Below are 18,159 nucleotides of genomic sequence, written 5' to 3'. Positions count from 1 at the left end.
TTCTGCCACATTTTCCTCATTGGAAGAGTCTGTAAGCCCAGCCCATGCTCATAGAGAGGGGACTACAAAAAGGCATGACTAGTAGGAGGCAGATTCGTTGAGGCCATCATAGTGACTGTCTACCACACAGATCAATGGGAAATCATGAGATTTCTAAATGTCAGGAATGGTGTTGGCATTGTTGTTACAAAGCTGATGGATGAGATGCCTACATCCCATATTGGAGTCCCAGGTTCAATGCCTAGCTCAGGCCCCTGAACCACCCTTCCACTAATGCAGACCATGAGAAGCACCAGATCATGGTCTAAGTATTTGAGTATTTTATAAATCAGTGTTGCAGTAGAGTTTGGCAAAGGCGCTAATAAGTCAAGTAACTGAGCTAAGTATAAGTCTTTACCTCAAAAACTACATCTGCTAACTTCACTTTGGAGCTAGCTCTCTCTTAAGGACTATGGGCCTCGACCCTATTCTCAAGGGATGATGGTACCATGATTCAGAATCCAAATTGATTTGTCCAAGAGACATTTTGTTTTCCTAAACCAAAAACTTTGTATTCTTTGAGTGCTACTCTCAGGATTCAATCATTTTTTCACTAAACTCTTCTCTGCCCAAGTTTTCCTATGGGTAGACCAGAAGTTTTCCTGTAAGCAGGCATGCTGTTTCTTCCCCACCTCCCCTAGATGCTAATTAGTCAACTGAGAGATGCATGTGGCAATGCTTTGAATGGTGTTCATCTGGGGCACTGCTTCTGTCATTACTAATATTATTCTTACGTTTTGACAGAGTAGTTAGCATGATTCAGCATGTATAAGACCTCAGATAGAGGCCGGCATCGTGGCTCACTTGGTTAATCCTCTGCCTGTGGCGCCGGCATCCCATATAGGCACAGGTTCTAGTCCCGGTTGCTCCTCTTCCAGTCCAGCTCTCTGCTGTGGCCCAGGAGGGCAGTGGAGGATGGCCCAAGTGCTTGGGCCCTTTCACCCTCATGGGAGACCAGGAGGAAGCACCTGGCTCCTGGCTTCGGATTGGTGCAGTGCCAGCCATAGCGGCCATTTTTGGGGGGGTGAACCAACGGAAGGAAGACCTTCCTCTCTGTCTGTCTCACTGAGTCTATCTGTCCAAAAAAAAAAAAAAAAAGACCTCAGATAAATTCTAATGATGACTCAGTCTCAACATCTCTCATTAGTTTCCTGACTAGACAACCAAAACTATATGCACTACCTTCCTACCTGCTAAGATTCTTATTCATATCAAGTGTGGTGATATATATGTACAACTTTCACAAACAGTAGAAGGACAACATAGAAACAATGGTTTTGAATATAATAATTGCTTTAACAACAGTGCCCGAATCTTCTCCCTTTCTCCAAATTACCTAGAAGACCTGGAAGAAAAGTATAGCTAAAGTCATGAGACAAACCAGAAAATACATTAAATCAATAATGAAGATAAGATATTAATTTCTTTAAACTTTTCCATGCCAAATTATGCCCAAGTTATTTTCTATAATGAAAGAATCAGACACAGGTAGAAGAGTACTTTTAGGAAGCATTCTTTCTCATTCTCAAGTGGAAATGTTCACTTTAACAACACTACAAAAAAGATATTAGTTATGGAAAGCTTCTTTTTCCCCTTAAGATAATTTCATCTTTAGTTCATCAGAAACTCAGAATAAGTTAAAATAAAGGCCTGGGACTGGGCATTTTAGCTTAGTGGTTAAGACTTCTGCATCCTTCATCGGAATCTGATGCCTGGGTTAGATTCCTGGTTCTGATTCCTGACTCTGGCTGCATTTTAAGGTAGACCCTGGGAGCCAGTAGGTGATGGCTGAAGTAACTGAATTCTTGTCACCCACACTGGAGACCTGGATTGTGTTTCTAGTTCTCAGCTCCCAGCTTCCACCCTGGCCTGGTTCTGGCTGATGCAAGCATTAGAGGAATAAACCAAGGGATGGGAGCTCTCTCTTGTTCTCTCTCTCTCTCTTCCTCAAATAAATCAAATAGCATAAAGTAACTTGGAACCTGAAAATATTCCCAATGTGATATTTCTCATTGCCTGTGGAATCCCTCCACTCTATAAACATGGGAAATATATGCTCAGGCTCTGAATTGAGACACCAACCTTCCAGAAAGACAGTGACTTCCACCCAAACAACTGGTCCTCCTTTCCCTCTTGTCAACACCATGTGCTGAGAGGGGCTGTGTTTGGTCTCATAATCATGCCTTGTTGACGGGCTGACATCACTGCAAACGTTTTCACTTACTCTTTGGCAATGGTTAAATCCTTGCCAAAGACCAGTCGGTAAGTAAGAAAGTGTTGTTAGTGAGAGGCTGGGGAAGCGGGAGTGTGACTGTCAGCTCACAGTCTGTGGCGATGACAGCAGAGAGATCGAGGAGCTGAAACCATTTTAAAGGTCACTTTGTGGGAAGAGCAAAAGACCTCTGGTTTAAAAAGGAAGCTGAACCCTGAGGCATGGATGCCCTGGATGCTGCTGTCTGAGCTCTGAAAACCCACCATGTGCTCCCTGATTCGAAGACGCGGAGAGTCTGCTCTGCTTCCCCACCAAGTGGGAATAAGTCAATGACTCTGAGCCTTAGCCGTGGTGTCAAATGAGCTGATAAGATACAAATGTCAAAACGCGTACCAAATTTATTCAATTGCCTTTTAAAAAAATACTGAAATAAGCCACTGTCCATCTTTGTCCATCTTTTGTTTCTCCTTATCCTTTGTCTCTCATTTTCAAACTTGGGTTGCTAAATAATCTAGGTTTAAAGTTGTGAGCCACATGAACTTTCAATAAAAAGAGATGACAGTTGGCCCTCTGTATCCACAGGTTCTTCACCCACAGAGTCAACCTTCTGCGGATCAAAAATGTTTGAAACAAAATTGCATCTGTACTGAACATGCACAGATTCTATTTCTTGTAGTTATTCTCAAAACAATACAGGATAACATATACAAAGAACTGACATTGCAATCGGTATTGTAAGTAATATAGAGTTGATGTAAAGTATATGGGAGGGGGCTGGCATTGTGCTGTGGTGGGTAAAGCCATCACCTGCAACACCAGCATCCCACACGAGAGCCAGTTCATGTCCCAGCTGCTCTATTTCCCATTCAGCTCCTTGCTAATGGGCTGAGAAAAGCAGAGGAAGATGGTTCAAGTGTTTGGGCCACTGCCACCCACGTCGGAGACCTGGAAGAAGTTTGTTGGTTCCTGGTTTTGGCCTGGCCCAGCCCTAGGAGTTGCTGTCATCTGGGGAGTGAACCAGCAGATGAAAGATTCTCTGTCTCTGTCTCTGCCTCTCTCTGTATAACTCTGACTTTCAAATAAAATAATATAAATCTTCAACAAAAATAAAAATAAAAATAAAGGATTGTGTAGGTTCTATGCAAATACCACAACATTTTATAAGAAACAAAATCCATAAAAAACTATGGATTTTGATATCCTCGTGGGGTCCTGGAGCCAACATCCCAAAGACATCAATGGATGACCATACATGTATTCATGACTAAAAATTTTTGAGTAATAATATAGTAAAGCAATGATTAACCATTTTAAAAGGAACACAAGTCATTTGAGAATAACAATAGTATATCCATGCTTGAACTGAGATAATCTCTGTTCTCTCTGCTCAAAACAGAAAAAAAAATGGTTTTAATCTATGAGATGCCAATTTCTAGTCCTGGGCCCACTACTCATAAGACTTGCCAGGTGAATTTGCTGCAGTTTCTTCTGTAAATTTTTACCTGCTGTGTTCTTTCTTTCTTGCTCCTTTTAAAATTTTTTGTAGCTAAAGAGGAATCTCACTATACCATCATTAAGGAGCTGAGTTGGGCCAGGGTTGAACTTTGTAGTGTGGAGCCAATAGCAGCGGGGCCTTTTGCTTTCCCCATGGTCACCACAAACAAACAAGAGAGCACTACAGGAGCTCCAGTAGGTACCAGGAAGGGCCTAACTGCTAAAACATAAAAGAGTGGAGAAGAGGCAGTCAGATACCAGGAAACTCATCACAGAGGTTGCAGCACACATCTGGCATCCACCATAAAAAGAGCTCACTTGGGCAAAGCAGACTTGCAAACTCAGTCAACATCAAGGATCTACACACAATTGATTTGCACTGCAGACTACCTGCTTAGGGGTGACAACTCAGCTGCATTTGAATTCCCTCTGATCTAACATCAGTTAAGGATGCCCAACCCCAGGATCAGGAAACAGTGATGCTGATAACCATCTACCCTAACCACAGGGGCAGTGCTGGGTAGAGGACTGGGACTCTGTTAGATTATGATGGGGAACTAAGAGAAGAGAAGCTGCAGTGACTGCTGGGCCTAGTGAAGTTAGAACTTGGTTTGGATGCTCAGGGTGCTGATTGCTGAAATCACTGTAATTCCTGGCTGTGGGAACAGTTAGCTCTTCTATCGTCTCTTAAATCAAACACTTCCTATCATTTCCACATGAGAGTGAGGTATAGTTTCCAGAGGCTCCATTGCTGAAGGGATTTTTCTTAGAGACAGGTCTTTTTATTTTCAGAGGGTACTTTAACATCAACCAGCCATGTTTGATTAAGTACACCATTTTTTAAAAAAGTAGACCCACTAGGACACCAAATGAAACCAAAGGTCTTGGTGTGAGTCCACTGATAGAAAGAGAATGTCCAAATCGTACCAAGTTGTTGATTTAGAGTTGTAGACGTCCCACTTCCTTTGTCTGTGTCACAAGCCACTCATTCCCCTTCTTAATGAAAACAAGAGGGAGTGATTATACCTCCTGGGGCTGTGCCATTTATGCCGTCTGAAAGGCAGTTAAATGAGTGGCACATTATCTCACACATCTGGAGTTTACCAAATTAGCCAATTACGCTGGAGCTCATAAAATGAGGCCTTAAATGTCATTTAACTAGAAAATATTATAATCACCAAGTGGTCTGATTGTAAGATGATACGTGGGGCAGCATCAGTGGTTACAAAAAGCAAATCGTGAAACAAAACACAGTTCAGATGCCCCCCCCCAAATGCAACCACATATTTTCTACAGCAATACTTGCTGAAGAATACCATATTTCTGAAGGCACCAGCAATCAACATGTTTCTCATTTGAAGCAAGTTTAATCTGACCTAGCTGTTTCCTAGTTATTTGCCTTAGGCAAACCAATGCACAGGAATTTTTCTCCTAAGAGAGCTGAAGAACATAGGAGATCAGAATATATTGACTAGAAACCTTGAACTCACCAGTCATGGAATGAACTACATGGGATAGGGCAGCAATCGGATTAAAAATCTTGAGTTGCCAGGGGCTTGTGGTGCTGCCTCAGAATTGCTAAGATTTGGTTGACTGAACATAAACTGGTCTCTCAGAGCTCTCATACTTTACTTGAAGGAAAAGACAAAAGCTGCTTTCAATTGCTGTGTGATTTAAGGGAAGGAATACCAAAGATTATAGAATGGCTTTTAAAAATTAGGAAGCTATAGCCATTCTTTCCATCTTGTCTTCCTTCCCAACAATAAAAAACAGAATTCCGTCTTCAGTGAAAGGTGACATTGTACAATGGAAAAACCATGGTTATAACACTAATATCTGTGTGTCTTTGGGCAAGTTATTTGAGCTCTCTGATCTTTGGTTACTCAATACAGTACATGGACAGAATGATACTGTGCTGAGCTGAGAATCATGTGTGAAAAATCCTTAGCAAAGTACATGGGACACTGAAGAAAATGAACACTAGTTTTACGTCTGTCTTTATCTACCTTACCAGAATACCTTTTCTATTCAATTCTCTTTTTTTCTCCTTATTTCAGGAAGAACTGTCACTAGAGAATTTTCAAAGGAGGAAGAATAGGAATGGGTGTAGGGAGACTGTCCTGGTTTTATATAACATAATTTATAGTCCTCTCATCCACCTATGAACATCTCAATTACTCCTTTTAAAGGAATGACAAGCAAAAAAGCAACTAGAAAAATGTGTCATAAAAAGCAAAGGGAAGGAGGCATGAGGCACCAACACTTGGTAAATGGAGACACCAACCAAGACACAGTCTAGCAGGTAAGTTTACAAAATTAACCACATTGGCACAGAACCAACTAGGATGCACATTCATGTCTTTGGGACATACTTTATTACAACAGATGGCCTGATTTGTTGTGTCAAATGAGATGATGGTGATGATGGAGGTACTCTCAACAATGGCACTGACAGATTCCTTGTCTGCCATCAATCCCTATGAGTTCTCCTTTCTACACCAGAGAAATGTAATTAACTGACTATGAGGATTTCATCTAATAGAAAGCCTTACTCAGAATTTAGATTTTTTTTTTTTCAATTAATCTCACTTCCATTAGGCTGGGTTGAAAAGCCCATGTCTCTAATAAAAGTACCAGCATCTATGCTTTTAAGAAGGAAAAGAATCTTAGAAACAGTAGGGATATTTGTTCCCTGTGGTTGTGCTGTCATCTGTGGGAAGCATGTGAATTTTGGGCAACGAGGCAGGGGGGCCACTTGACTTTCTCACAATAGGGAGGTGGGAGCCCTGTGCAGATTCTATAGGGATTAGCAGATTTCTATGTTTTTAAACAACAAAAAAAGTCAATTTTTAAAACCTTTATCTTGGGGGAGACAAGAAAGCTCGGGAAAGATGCATCCACCAAGTCACACTGGAAGTCACATGGACCCGTGTTATCTTCCCTGCAGGCCACAGACGCATCTGTTCTCTATGCATCTGAGTAAGAAAAATATCTTTAAACACAGTTTGCTTTAAAAACTAAGTAAGGAAATCAAAAGGAACTACTTTTCATATGGAAAAAAATTCAACGTAGAATGTGTTAAAAAGCTTTCATTTCTCTGTTGTTTGTTTAAGGCTAGAAAATGCTTTTGTGCTGTATCAAAAATAATGGGTAGCTTCTTTTATGTTTTTACAAACATTCCCATCTCTAGGATGAGGGCTCCCTGACTTTTGGCTAACAACATGTCCAGATCTAAAGGCATTGCAGAAAGAACGTCAATTTGCTCTAGAAGCAATTACACATACAGTATGGGAAAAGGCTGATTTTACTAGGCAAGGACCACACATACTGTGTGTTTGTTACATTATTTGATATCAAAGCAGAAACATCAGATTCATTCTAAAACACACATGAAATGAAGAGCCCGCCTAAGGAACTCCCACATTTAATTCAGAAATATCAGTTACAGCTTACAGAACTTGGCAATACTGACATACTGTCTTACTGGAAAAGAGCACTTTCATTGATTATGTAACACAGTAGGATTTCTCTAACCTTATATACTCCTATGTTTTGGGGAAAATGAAGACAAATTTTACTCCTTCTTCCCATAAATGCAAGCACATTGTCAACGTGTGGCACTTAGGAATCACATCCGCAGTCACAGCAAGAATTTGCTTATTTCTTGTCAATAAATGATCTTAAAATATTTAATCAGACATCAAAACCTTATCTCAACTTTAGAGAGGACAATCGTTAGCAAGACCTATCATTCCTGCTTCGTTTTACATAATTATGTCATTAGTGTGATGGCTTTTATTTATTTCTTTTTTGTATACCCATGGTTTCTCTTAGTGCCAAACACAGGTATGAGAATACAGAGCTAAATCAGCCATGAGCTTAGAGAAATGTGTGTGTGTGTGTGTGTGTACGTGTGTGTGAGACAGAGAGAGAAGAAAAAGAAATGGAGCAGGTTAGAGGGGAAGAGAGGCAAGGAAGGTTGGAGAATTCAGCTGTGGTGGAGAAAAGATTGCAAGGAAAGGTTAAACTTGAAATCACCCTTGACAGGGCATAGGTTCTTGGATGGATTAGGTAGTTGAGTCAGGAACAGGGAAGAACATGCACAAGCCATGACAGTGTGAGAGATCAAAGGATCGCAATCTGTTTACTGTTCCTGGAGCACAATTGTATATGAAGATTGAGCCTGGAGACGGGCAGGCTCGACCATGAAGAGCTCTGCGTAACATGACAAGGAGTTTGAACTTTATGCTATGGGGTAAATTATTCATGTTCCCCAGATACTCCAGAGATAAAATAATTAAAACAAATGATGCAGCATAGAGATAAACCAATGAAACAGTACAGGAAATGGAGAAATGTCTGTTAAAAGGTAGAAAATCTACATGATATATGTGTAGATATTTAATATGTGCAAAAGCATATCCAATTCATAAGTATAAAGGGCTTTCCGACAAGTGGTGTTTGGACAACTGATGAACTATTTCAAGATGAAATTTACTTAATATATACCACACTACACATTAACAAAAAAGAAGTCTCAGTTAAATTAAAGACTTAAATGTTGAAAAAACTAGAAGAAAATGTTATAATTTTGGAGTTAGAGATGCCTTTTTTTAAAAATGTGACATCAAGTTTATATATCATAAAGGAAAAGATAAATACAACCTCAAAGCCCATCTTCAAAAATCACAAACCTCTGAAAGGTGTAAGCTGGGTAAAAAACTCATGATCTATGAAGTAGTCAAAAGTTCAATATCTACAGTATGCTAATCTCCTAAATATCAACAAAAAAGATCCTAAGAAAAATAGCTAAAGGACACAAATAGGCAATCATGAAAGAAACGATACCTTATAAAAGTCTACTCAATTCTAGTAACAAAGAACTACAATTAAGACAGTGTTATTTTTCATCTGTGAGACTGTAAACAGGAGATGTACATGGATGACAAATAAACCAAATCTTGATTGATAAGATCCAGTGTTCAAGATGGTGTGGAGAAACAGAAATTCTCAAATACTCAGGGTATAAAATCATGCTAACTGTCATGGTTACATACTTTTTGGAAGTCAATTTTTCAACATCTGTAACATAAAAGCAAATATAATCTGATATCATCAGTCCACAGCTATCAACTTATTTGAGACATAAATGCTATTTATTATACATGCTAAAATATGTATACACAAATACGCAAAATAGTATGAGAATCTTTATTGCACTGTTGTTTATTGTCATGAAAATCTGGGAACCAACTTAAAGGACCTTCAAAGGTATTAATGTAATAAATTGCAACATATGGATAAATTAGTATACTATTATTGAAAAGAATATATCGGTATGGATAGATAGCCATCATGTATGTTTACTGGAAAAGATGTTTGGCAGAATAATAGTCACAGTGTCATCTGGCAAGTAGGGCAGAGTATGGGCTTTGTGACTATACAGACATGATTCAGGACACAGGTCTACCATTTGTCAGATGAGTGAAAATTACTAACTTGTTTGAGTCTTGATTTCTTTATCCAATTGGAATGGATCTTAACAGAACCCACTCTAGTGAGTGGTAAGGAGAATTCTTATTACAAAATAGAGACTAAATATATACCAGTTATTATTATTGTTACATTTTTGGAAAAATTAGTTTCAACCAATGCTCTTACAAAAGTAACTTCCAAAATAAAATATAATATTACTTAAAAAATATACTATGTACAGACTTCAACTAAATCCACACATGTATCTCATATAAATAGCATATTCTATTTGGTTATCTAATAGATACAATAATGAGTTTGATGCATCAATTTTTGACACATATCTGTTTTGATTGCACAAACCACTGTGCAAACAAAGAATGCATTTGAGCATTGCAATTAACTACCAAATAGAGAAATATGAAGTTCAGATAGCTCCAGTTACAAGAACTTTTAAAAAGCCTTGTTGGTATAAATTAGAAATTGTCCTTGAGTCATTCAACTAATCATTAATATCCTTCTGTGGTGGTTGCCATTACATATAAGTTCAGTTTCCAAATATTTTATCAGGATAAGCAACAAGCAGGAAAGCATCCTAACAAGTATTTTTCACTAATAAGACTATAAAAATAGGGGCCAGCATTGTGGTGCAGTGGATTAAGTCACCGCCTACAAGACCAGCACTCTCCATGAATGCAGGTTAGAGTCCCACCTGCTTTAATTCTGATCCAGCTCCCTGCTAATGTGCCTGGAAAGGCAGCAGCAGATGATGGCCTGAGTACTTGGGCCCCTACCACCCGCATGGGAAACCCAGATGGAGTTCCAGGCTCCTGGCTTCAGTCTAGCCCAGCGTCAGTCACTGTGGCCATTTGGGGAGTAAACCAGCAGATAGAAAACTGTTCTCTGTCTCTCCCTCTCTGTAACTCTGCACTTATTCAAATAAATAAATCTTAAACAAAAGACTAGAAAAATAAACTACTCAAAATGAGAAACCATATCATATAGAAATAATTAAAACATTTATATCAATACAAAGTCTATATAAGGATGTTACATACCCTTCTGTTCGGAAAATCATTCGAAAGCTATCTCCCAAGCTTTTATAACTGTTTGGATCAGTTGTGCATCTCTGAATCTGGAACCTAGAAACAAAATTAAACAAATAAAAATCCAAGTTAAAGAGTTTACCAAATGGCTTTTCTCATTTTTCAAAGTCCTAGAAAGTCAGCTTTTTCAGATTACTCTGAAATACTTTGGTCTTTGCTATAGATTTTATTGATTCATTTGCCTTATACAATCGTTGCCTTATTTTTATAGTTTTAAAAAGTATATTTCTTTATACTTTAACAGAAATGACAGAATAAGATTTTTTTCATCTGTTTCTTAGTGAGGCAGCTGCACCCTGAGGCATTTGTGCATTTCTTCTGTAAAAAGCATACACAGATGTCATATATTGTTTCAATGTATAACACAGAAATCTGAAGATGTGTATGAAACAAATAAGTCGTTCTACTTATCTTAATTGGTGTTCCTTGAGGTAATTCAATATAAAGGTTAAAAATACAAAGAGCTAATATGACCTACATTTGATCCCGATTGTGAATTTGGAATTAATCCTGGCACATAGGAGCCTGCCCTTGGAGCAAGAGTTGGGTTTGTAGTTGGTTGTATTAGATACCACTTCATATATATCACCACTTCATGAAGGGCGGGGTCAGCCATTACAGGTACTTCAGGCTACATGGATATTTGCAGAAGCACAGCACTATATATAGTTGGCCCAACTAAAATATATCCTATTTTTTAAAGCTGAATTCTTTTTTTTTTTTCCTTTTTGGGAATGATCATGTATCTCAAAACTCCAGCCTACTGATATGGAATTTTCCAGTATGAGAGTCTTAACTTTTGAATTTGTATTGGTGCTGGGGTGTGTTTCTAAAGAATTTTTTTTTAAAGATATATTTATTTGAAAGACAGAGTTACAGAAAGAGGTAGACAGTGTGAGAGAGGTCTTCCACTCACTGGTTCACATCCCAAATATCCGCAACAGCCAGAGCTGAGCCCATGCAAAGCCATGAGCCAGGAGCTTCCTCTGGGTCTCCTACATGCGTGCTGGGGCCCAAGGACTTGGGCCATCTTCTGCTGCTTTCCCAGGTGCATTAGCAGAGAGCTGGATTGGAAGTGGAGCAGCTGGGACTCAACTCAGTGCACCACAGCGCCAGTCCCTCTAAAGAAATTGGTGACAAGGAGTCTCATTTCTTCCACCATTCTTTGGTTTCTTTAGTCTGCTTAGTCCTTATGTTTTACCTCCTTATCTAAATTCTGACTTAAGGCCCTCTCTGTTCTGTGCTTCTGTCATAATTTTACATTTTTTAAAAAGATTTATTTATTTGAAAAGCAGAGTTACAGAGAGAGGAAGGGTCAGAGAGAGAAAGAGAGAGCGAGAGAGCACAAGCAAGCTGTCTTCCATCCACTGGTTCAATCCCCAGATGGCCACAACAGTGTGGGTTGGGGCAGGCCAGACTGAAGCCAGGAGCCTGTAACTCCATCCAGGGTAGCAGGGACCCAAGTAGGTGGGCCTTCTTTGGTTGGTCATACACTAAAAGCTGACATGTCATGGGGAAGAGTGAATACACACATGTTGCTTTGGCTGAGGTAGTCAGGCATATGACCAGAGAGAGTGCACAATGCAAGGCTAAAATTGCACGTGAATTTGTAAAGTGGAGAGAGTTGCTAAATGTGTTTATGTGGGACAGTAGCTGTTCAGAGGTGCGAGAGTTCCACGTTCCAGCAGAGTTCTAGGCACATACGAATGTTAGATGAGATTTATTGTCTGACTGGGAGGATCAGAATGAGAGTGTAGCAGAGAGAACAATGATGAAGGCAGTGCAGTGGTGTGGGTGAGAGATAAGGATGTCAAAGCAGGAAGAAATGCAATAGACATGTCATGAAAAGGGTGAGTTGTTGGGTCTTTTTTTCTCTTTAAATGCTTTTTTTTTAATAATACACTACATACATACTTCTTTAATCTTCAACCCAGCAAGGAATATTCTGCAACTCTATACCTATGATTGTCAAAGTTTAAAACATCATAAATGGGTAGGTGTGGCACAGCAGGTTAAGTCACCACTTGGAATATCCCAACTTGGCATCCCAACTCAGAATGCCTGGTTCAAGTTCCCTGTTGCTTCATGCTTCTGATCCAGCTTCTTGCTAATGTGCCTGGGAGGCAGCAAATGATGGCCCAAGTATTTAGATTCCTGCCACCCATGTGGGAGATCTGGAGGGAATAAGTCCTGGGCTCCTGACTTCAACCTGGCCTCACCCTGGTTGTCACAGGCATTTGCAGAGTGAATCAGTAGAAGGAAGACTTCTCTCTATTCTCTCTCAGTGTTAGTCCCTCTCACTCTGCCTTTCAGATAAATAAACACATCTTTAATAAAAATAATTATCTTTATAATGATTTTTTGAGTTAAACATCTATCTATATTGGCATAACCAGTTTTAGGTTACTTTCTGGATGAGAATTATATGTCAAATTTAAATTGTGGGGAGCCTATCAGAAGAACATGTACTAGTATAGCCAACTTATTTAAACTGTTTTCGATCCATCTGATGTATGTACAATTAGTAGAATTAGTGTCCTGGAAGAGTCAGCAAGAGGTTCTGTCTAAAATAGGAACACTATTGGACAGTCAGGTAGATGTACCATGTTTGGGTAATTCCTGGCTGCAGCATGTAGATGAGATAACTTGGTAATTTGGATTATACTGATATAATAAATAATACATCATGCTAAATAATACATTGAGAGAACTATATGTAGATGTATACAACAACTAACTTAGGAGCATACAAAGTCATTTCCCAAACTTTGGTTCTAGTTCAAATAAGAATTGCCATCTTTGCCGTTGTATATTTATAACCTGTATTCACTGCTGAGTACGAAACACTTATATCTGGTTGGGAAATCCAAGATTCTCTGATTGCGCTTTCAAGAAAATTATTTAAAATGCTTTCTTATATTATAAAGTATTACATGAACATAGATGTTTCTCATAATATGTTTAATAATCTTTCATTAAGTTCATTTCCCTCACTAAATTCCTTTCTAGATGCTTTTCTCCCAAATTGCCAAATATTTTCTTAATGTCTGCCATATGATAAAAGAGATGCTGTAGGTTTTATAAAAACCCAGGGCATTATCTGTTCTCAAAGAGCACAAGAAAGAAAGAGAAAAAAAACCCAATTAATAATATAAGGGCATATATCCAAAATGCTGAGTAGCACTGGCAGTGGGTTGTCCAGGTGTTTGCTGGGGGAGTAATTACTGCTTTCTGTGGAGGGTCAGGAAGGGCTTCAGGAAGAAGGGATTTGAGCTAGTCCTCGTGGGATTCAGAGGTAAAAGGAACAAGCCAGGAGGAAGCATTCCAGCAGGGAAATGATAGGAAGAAAGGCCAGGGAGGGAAATCTGTCCTTCTAATGAGGGACGTGAAGGCAAAGGCCCTCGCCTCAGCAGCCGGGCCTGGTTTCCTCTGAGAGGAGGTCAAGCACTCTGCTTTCTGCACACACAGAGCGCTCAGGGTAGGTGGAGACGAAGTCAGTTGGAGGAGGGTATGTAGGAGATGAAGTCGAAGCACAATAGGGAATGTGCCCTTTCTCTGCTCTTCAGCCATCTGAGCCCTATAGCCATCTCTCTATGGCCATCTCACAGCGCCCTGACTCTAGTCCTTGTTGGAACCATAAGAATCAGCAGTTGGATTAATGCCAGTGCATCCTGATACCTAGAACATCGATCTTGGAACCGGCATTGTGGTACAGTGGGGTTAAGTTCTGGTGGGTGCCAGTTCTGGCCCCAGCTGCTCTGCTTCCCATCTAGCTCCCTGCTAATGTGCCTGCGAAGGAAGCAGAGAATGACCCAAGTACTTGGGCCTCTGCCTCACACATGGAGACCCAGATGGAGTTCCAGTCCACTGGCTTTGGTCTGGTCCAGCCTCAGCCACTGCAGTCATTTGGGAAGTGAACCAGTGAAGAAAAACCTCTCTCTCTCCTTCCATCCCTCCTTCCCTCCTTTTCTCCCTCCCACCTCCAACTCTACTTTCCAAATAAAATAAATGTCTTTTTTTTAAAAGATTGTATTTATTTATTTGAGAGGTAGAGTTACAGATAGTGAGAAGGAGAGACAGAGAGAAAGGTCTTCCGTCCGTTCGTTCACTCCCCAAATGGCTGCTACAGCTGGAGCTGTGCCGATCCAAAGCCAGGAGCCAGGTGCTTCTTCCCTGTCTCCCATGCGGGTGCAGGGGCCCAAGTACCTGGGCCATCTTCTACTGCTTTCCCAGGCCACAGAAGAGAGCTAGACCAGAAGAGGAGCAGCTGGGACTAGAACTGGTGCCCATATGGGATGCTGGTGCCGCAGGCAGAGAATTAACCTATTGTGCCACAGCGCCAGCCCCAATAAATGTCTTTAAAAAAAAAAAAAAAAGAAAGGAAATCAATCTTAACCTCTCGTTTACTGCCTGGGTTAGAGACTTAAGTTTTTTCCTATGATGTCTGAATGTTCAGGTAATACCCAGGTAGGTTTCCAGTCAGCTTATGTGAACCTGAACACAGAATACAGGTATTTCTAAGTAAATAGTTATCTAATCGGGTCATTGGAATTCTAGGGACTTTTACTGGCTAGTTGTAATTTCTTTTTCCCCCCAAAACCAAATAGACATAATTTCCAATCCCTGCTTCATTCAGTTAATATGAACACTTTGAGCACTACTTATATTAGGTACTCCACTGTTTGGATGGTTACAAAGAAATAAGACATAGTTCTTAATTTTAGACGCTTATAGTCAGATAGAGGAGCTTTCCAAATAGACTTTTACCATACACCTGAGGAATAACATTTAGGAACAGTGTTTCAGAGAATCAGATGCCAGCCAATGAGCTTTACTGGCACCGAATAAATACTAGTGCCCCTCTTATTGGGGATGATCTCTTATCATCTTTCTGTACTGTGGCTGACAGAGAACACAGTAGAGACTGGAAGGAAAAGGGAAAATGCAGAAAGAAGAGCTTTGGGCTAAATATCTGTGATTCGACTTCACCCATCCACTTTAGAACTGGCAGCAAGGACAGTCATTGGCATCCTTGAGAAGCTGTGTTTATTACAAACAGAAGCGGCAACATCAAAATCACATGACATGAGGAAAGTCTGCAGGCTGTGCTGGGTGAGCAATGCCAGCGGACGGCAGGCATGCTACATACTGATGTCTAGCGGAGCTCCCTGCCAGTCTTCCCGGTGCCAAAGCAGCTGGAGGTCCCACAAAACAGGCCAAGGCGAGCACAGTTGTCTGTTCCACTGTGCATCTCACGTATGGCATGTCTATACTTTGCAGAGAAAGTACACGCAGCATTTTGTCCCACCACACATGACTTATTCTGATCACAGAGTTATCAGTTCTCCTAAGGAATCTGTTTTAAGTTGATATAATTACAGTGCATTTTGGTCAATCATGTAAAACAGCAATTTCCTTCTTCCTCTCCACTACATTTCAGCAACTTAAAAGGTTTCTCTCCTGGATAGCAGCTTTACATCAGTGTTTCCCAAGCTGCATTCTGTCTAACAAATTCTCTCTATGCTTGGGAAGACAATTTTCCAGTTATGTAACACAACTCTTCGTAAAATTACAAAGGCAAAGCCACACTACTCTTGATTGTATTTAGAAGAAAAAGTTGGACCTCCCCATTGTCCTAATAAAAGCTGCTGAGACACATCTGGAATTTCCATCTGAGTAGCTCCTTTTATTAGAATGAAAACTTGCTGCTGCCAAAGCAGCGGATGGGACAATGGAGTAACACTTGAGGAATATGTGCCGCCTGCTATCTGGGCAGACAGCACGACTCGAACCCTAGGCCATGGGGCAAAGCAGCCAAAGAAGCTCTCTGCTGCAGCAGGCACGAGCGCAGGACTGCACACACTTGGATGGCCAGGAATGGCCATTGTGCTCCTGTGGTAACCACCAGGGCAAGGAGGGGCTTTTCCGTTTTCACATGTAAATGCACAGTGTAAGTCTGAAAGCTAAAAAATGTCCTCACTGAAACACTGTTTTTTCTAAATTTGTCAGAAATGTGTTTGCAGCATCTTTTACTGACTTCATGATATGTTCAGTAATATCAACTTTTAAACTGGTCTGTTATTGATTCTCAGTGTCGTTAGATACGGCGGTTCACCTTGTCTGAGGACTTCCGAAGATATGGCCATATAGAAGCACATGTCTGTGAGAAGTCAAATGGCTTTGCTGCTTTAAAAGACTTAGCAGAAGTTTGAAAATTCCCAGACCTCAAGTTTATGCAGTGCCTCTATCTCCAAAGTAATTTTATACCTATCTTCTTTAAAAAAGCTTATGGATCTCTTCCGAGGAGTGGAGACCTTAGGATACACTATATGTGCATGTGTGTACATGTATACACATACATGTATGTATAAGAATGTATATCATTTGTCTTTATATGAAAACACAGCCATTGAGTTATAAAGGGTAGGTTGGGGTAGGTGATGGGACTTGCTTTTTCCCTAGATCACACAAGTATTTGGGGTGCTGTGTGGGAGGGAACTTATGGAGACTGGTGGGGCAAAAGCTGTTCCAAGTCACCTCTTTGGTACTAAGCAAATGAGTTGCATAGGTGAAGCTTATTTATGGCACCACTCTAGGTCATATCCTAGTTCAATGTGCTCTTGTGCTATTTCCTACTAACCCCCAACAACCCCTCCTCTCAGAAACACAGTGCCATCAATCATTTATCCTCTGACTTTTACTTTGATTTGTCATCTGCCAAAACTTGTCCTGTGTTAAAGGGATTTTAGTCATCAAAATGAGGTAAGAGGGTTTGGTATATTTTATTTTAGGTGGGGACGCCAGGAACACTTAAAGAGAGTTTTAAGTTGCATTTTTCATCCTCGGTGGTATTTTACGCTACTACAGTGGCAACAGTCTATATAATGATTCCACCTTTGTGTCGAAAGAGGTGAGACATCTTGAGGAACAGAGACACAGTGGGAGACACCAGTTCTAATTCCAGTGAAGCTACTGGTTCGTAATGTAAACTGGTGAGATTTGTAATTTAATCCTCAGCCTTTGTTCCTTTTCTGCCTTTGGACAACAGACATTAGGAAAAAAAATTTGGTTTGGAGAGAAAGCAAAATACCTAATATTTGAGCTTATTAGCCATAAGAGAGAAGAGACATTTCATTTTATAAAGCCCCCACATTCCAACATTTATAGGGGCAAAAGGCTGCTAATAAAAGTTGTACACTGATAATAAGTGGTGATGAACCTAATAAAACTCCCTGAAGAGATCTTCGGAAATGTGCTATAAACAAAGATTAGTAATTATCAGAATATTACACATGCTCCTTAAACACTTAAGACATCTGCTAATGAACCAGAGATTAACAAACTAAAGGTTTGCAATTATAGAACACATTAAAAGGATAACTGTGGGAAGATTAAATAAAGATTTTAATTCATCATAATTAGTCTATCTCACTGAGAAAAGATGCTACTTCTCAGAGTGTATTTGCTCTCCTACTAGCCGGCTGAGCGTGGCTCCAATCAAACTGAACATGCAGAGACACGTCGAGATTTTAAAATTGAGGTGTACACACCCACCTCTCCAACTCGGGGACAAGGCCCTAGAATGCTCATCTTTAGAAAACTTCCCACCATGTATGTGTGCTTCTCAAATTGAAAATAAATCACCTTCCAAGAGAAGAAACACCAACTTCCTACAGAAAAGACAACCCTTGGGGCCTCCACGTTTGTCATCCCTGCAAAAGGTCTTATCAGATGGTAGGGGAGGGGGGAGGGGAGGCTGCTGATTTTGAAGAATTTATTCCTCACTTTTCTTTGGAAGTGTTGAGGTGGGCACTGGTTTCCTTCTAACATTTC

General features: G+C 40.1%; 1 protein-coding gene across 2 annotated transcripts in view; it reads right to left on the bottom strand.

Moving 5' to 3' along the window:
- The window catches only part of SLC25A21 (solute carrier family 25 member 21), a 557,570-nt gene that overhangs the window by 147,972 nt on the left and 391,439 nt on the right, over positions 1 to 18,159 (bottom strand). For both annotated transcript variants that reach the window (XM_008269507.4, XM_017348267.3), the window contains exon 3: positions 10,279 to 10,362. In XM_008269507.4, coding sequence (XP_008267729.1) covers positions 10,279 to 10,362 — 84 coding nt within the window. The remainder of the gene's footprint in view (positions 1 to 10,278; positions 10,363 to 18,159) is intronic.

This window comes from Oryctolagus cuniculus, chromosome 12 (genome assembly GCF_964237555.1).
Source record: "Oryctolagus cuniculus chromosome 12, mOryCun1.1, whole genome shotgun sequence".
Classification (NCBI taxonomy): Eukaryota; Metazoa; Chordata; class Mammalia; order Lagomorpha; family Leporidae; genus Oryctolagus; species Oryctolagus cuniculus.
The sequence above is the reverse complement of the archived record's forward strand: the minus strand, read 5'-3'. Positions and strand labels throughout refer to the sequence as shown.